Below are 2,120 nucleotides of genomic sequence, written 5' to 3'. Positions count from 1 at the left end.
GAGCTGTCACCTGGATATAAACAGAAACAGTGAACTCCTGACATTATTACAAAACCTATCAGACAACTATGGGCTCAAAGGACTCAAAAAGCAAATGAGAGATTTTTTCCTTCCTTACTAAGATTCTTCCCATATAAAAGGAACATGAGAAGTATAGGCAAAAAATTTTTATCTAAATCAGTAAATCCAAAAAACAAGGACTCCTACTTTTGTATTCACTGAAACTTCACAAGTAAAAGTGGTTTTTGACTTAAAATAAGTTTCGAGTTAAATGATCAACAAAATCCAAGGCCCAGCCTCTAATACTTAAGAGTTTTAAAGTACTATGAAAAGTAAAATGTTATCGTCTGAGTGTTTTTTTTTTTTTAATTTGTAAATTTCCTTCAGTTCTTCAACTTTAAACATATTTTTTAGTTAGCTAATTCAGGAACATTAGTGGGAAAAAAAGTTTTAAAATGAGCACCCCAACTAGTTAATGAAAAACCAAATGAATAAAAATCAATGACTGAATGAGAATTTTACATGCTACATAAAAATACCAGGAATTCATATGAGAAAACCTTTCTGTGGCATTCTATTTAAAAGAACCTAAATCTCGCAATAACTAAAGAACTGGAGGTGTCAGAGAAGAAGAAATCAAACATGCTCCCCAGGCATGGGTGGCACTGTGTAGAACTCTAGACTAAATGCTACAATCTTAGAAGTCGCCAAATTCTATCTTGGATTGACTTTATCTCTTACAAAGAGGTTACCTAAGTCAAATTTTCTCAAAAATAATCTATTTCCACTGAACAAAGACAACTTTACAACTAAAAAAAGCAATTGGTTTAAGATTCTGAGAGTTATTCTTGAAAATTAGATGAATGTGACACTTTTCTTACCAATGAAGCCCAGCTGGGAAAACTCTAGAATCATCCATTCCTCAGAAGAAAGTTGAAGTGCAAAATTTTTCATAGTATTAAAATAATTCTGCTTGACAATAATATCATCTTCAAGCTAGAGAGAAGTGAACAATCAAATAAATCAAAAAGAGAAGGAAAGATGTAGATAGGACACTATTATAAAAAAAACTCAAGCACACTTTAATCATGAAAATCATGAAAACAATGGTCCAAAACAATAGAAATATAAAGTACATATTATTAAAAGGAAATGAGGATAATAAAATGGAAGACACACACTGCAGGTCAACTAAATTAAACCACTCCCTTACCAGAGGAAACAACACGGCCACTCCACAACTACTCCTTTTTTGTCCTTTTATAGTATCCAAGATGATTTCACACTATCCTTTCTCATTTTCAAAGGAAAGAATTTTTGAAGGCCTTTTATAATTTTTGCAAGGCTTTAAAAATATTTTTTTAACCTAGTCAAATAAAAAGTCAAAGAAAAGCTAGCAGCTTCCTTCTCCCCCCTTTAACCTGCTAGTTGAGTGACCAATGTGAAAAGTTGGGTGTGCATCTAATCGATACCTTTTGTATGCACATACAGCATACAAAGGCCCACATATAAGGTTCCCATGCCCCTTTTCATTTTACAAAAAGGGATCATACCCCTGTAAAACTGGCATGTTTCTCTTACTATATCATGAGTGTTTTTGCATGTATATAAACAACTCAACTTAAAGGATGCATAATATTCTGTGGTACAGATGTACTACAATTTATTCAAGCTCTTCCCTGCTCACAGGCAGACATTCAGGTTGTTTCCTGGTTTTTGTCAGTACAAATAATGCTGCAATAAATATGATCATATCTATATGTTAGTTATTTCATTTCTGTAGGACAGATTCCTAAAGTTCCCTTTTCATATTTTAGTAGACACCTACAAAAGCTATGGCAATTCAGAGCGCCAGTTAACCTGCCAGCACCATGTGCTATCTGCGCTTGGAGGTTTCACCAGTCTAACAGAGAGCCGACAGAGACCAGGGGTTCTAAGCATACACAAAGCCTTCCTCCCCAGAATCTCCTCTCATCAAATTTTAAAATCACAAGAGTATTTTAGTATCCTAAGAAAACTTTTCGTTTCCTTAATATCACCTTATTTCTCGTTACCTATGTAATTTTTATTTTAGTATTTGATTTTTCATGTATTTAAATACTACAAGCTTTAGGCCGGCC

The 2,120-nt window shown here is 33.6% G+C and overlaps 1 protein-coding gene across 1 annotated transcript in view; it reads right to left on the bottom strand.

Annotated features, from left to right (window-relative positions):
* MGAT4A (mannosyl (alpha-1,3-)-glycoprotein beta-1,4-N-acetylglucosaminyltransferase, isozyme A) overlaps positions 1–2,120 on the bottom strand; it is a gene marked incomplete at its 5' end in the record, with an annotated part of 69,902 nt that overhangs the window by 32,754 nt on the left and 35,028 nt on the right. The window contains one exon of the mRNA XM_008588615.1: positions 882–996. Coding sequence (XP_008586837.1) covers positions 882–996 — 115 coding nt within the window. The remainder of the gene's footprint in view (positions 1–881; positions 997–2,120) is intronic.

This window comes from Galeopterus variegatus, unplaced genomic scaffold (genome assembly GCF_000696425.1).
Source record: "Galeopterus variegatus unplaced genomic scaffold, G_variegatus-3.0.2 Scaffold4923, whole genome shotgun sequence".
NCBI lineage: Eukaryota > Metazoa > Chordata > Mammalia > Dermoptera > Cynocephalidae > Galeopterus > Galeopterus variegatus.
Note: the sequence above shows the minus strand (reverse complement) of the source record. Positions and strands in the feature narration are given on the sequence as shown.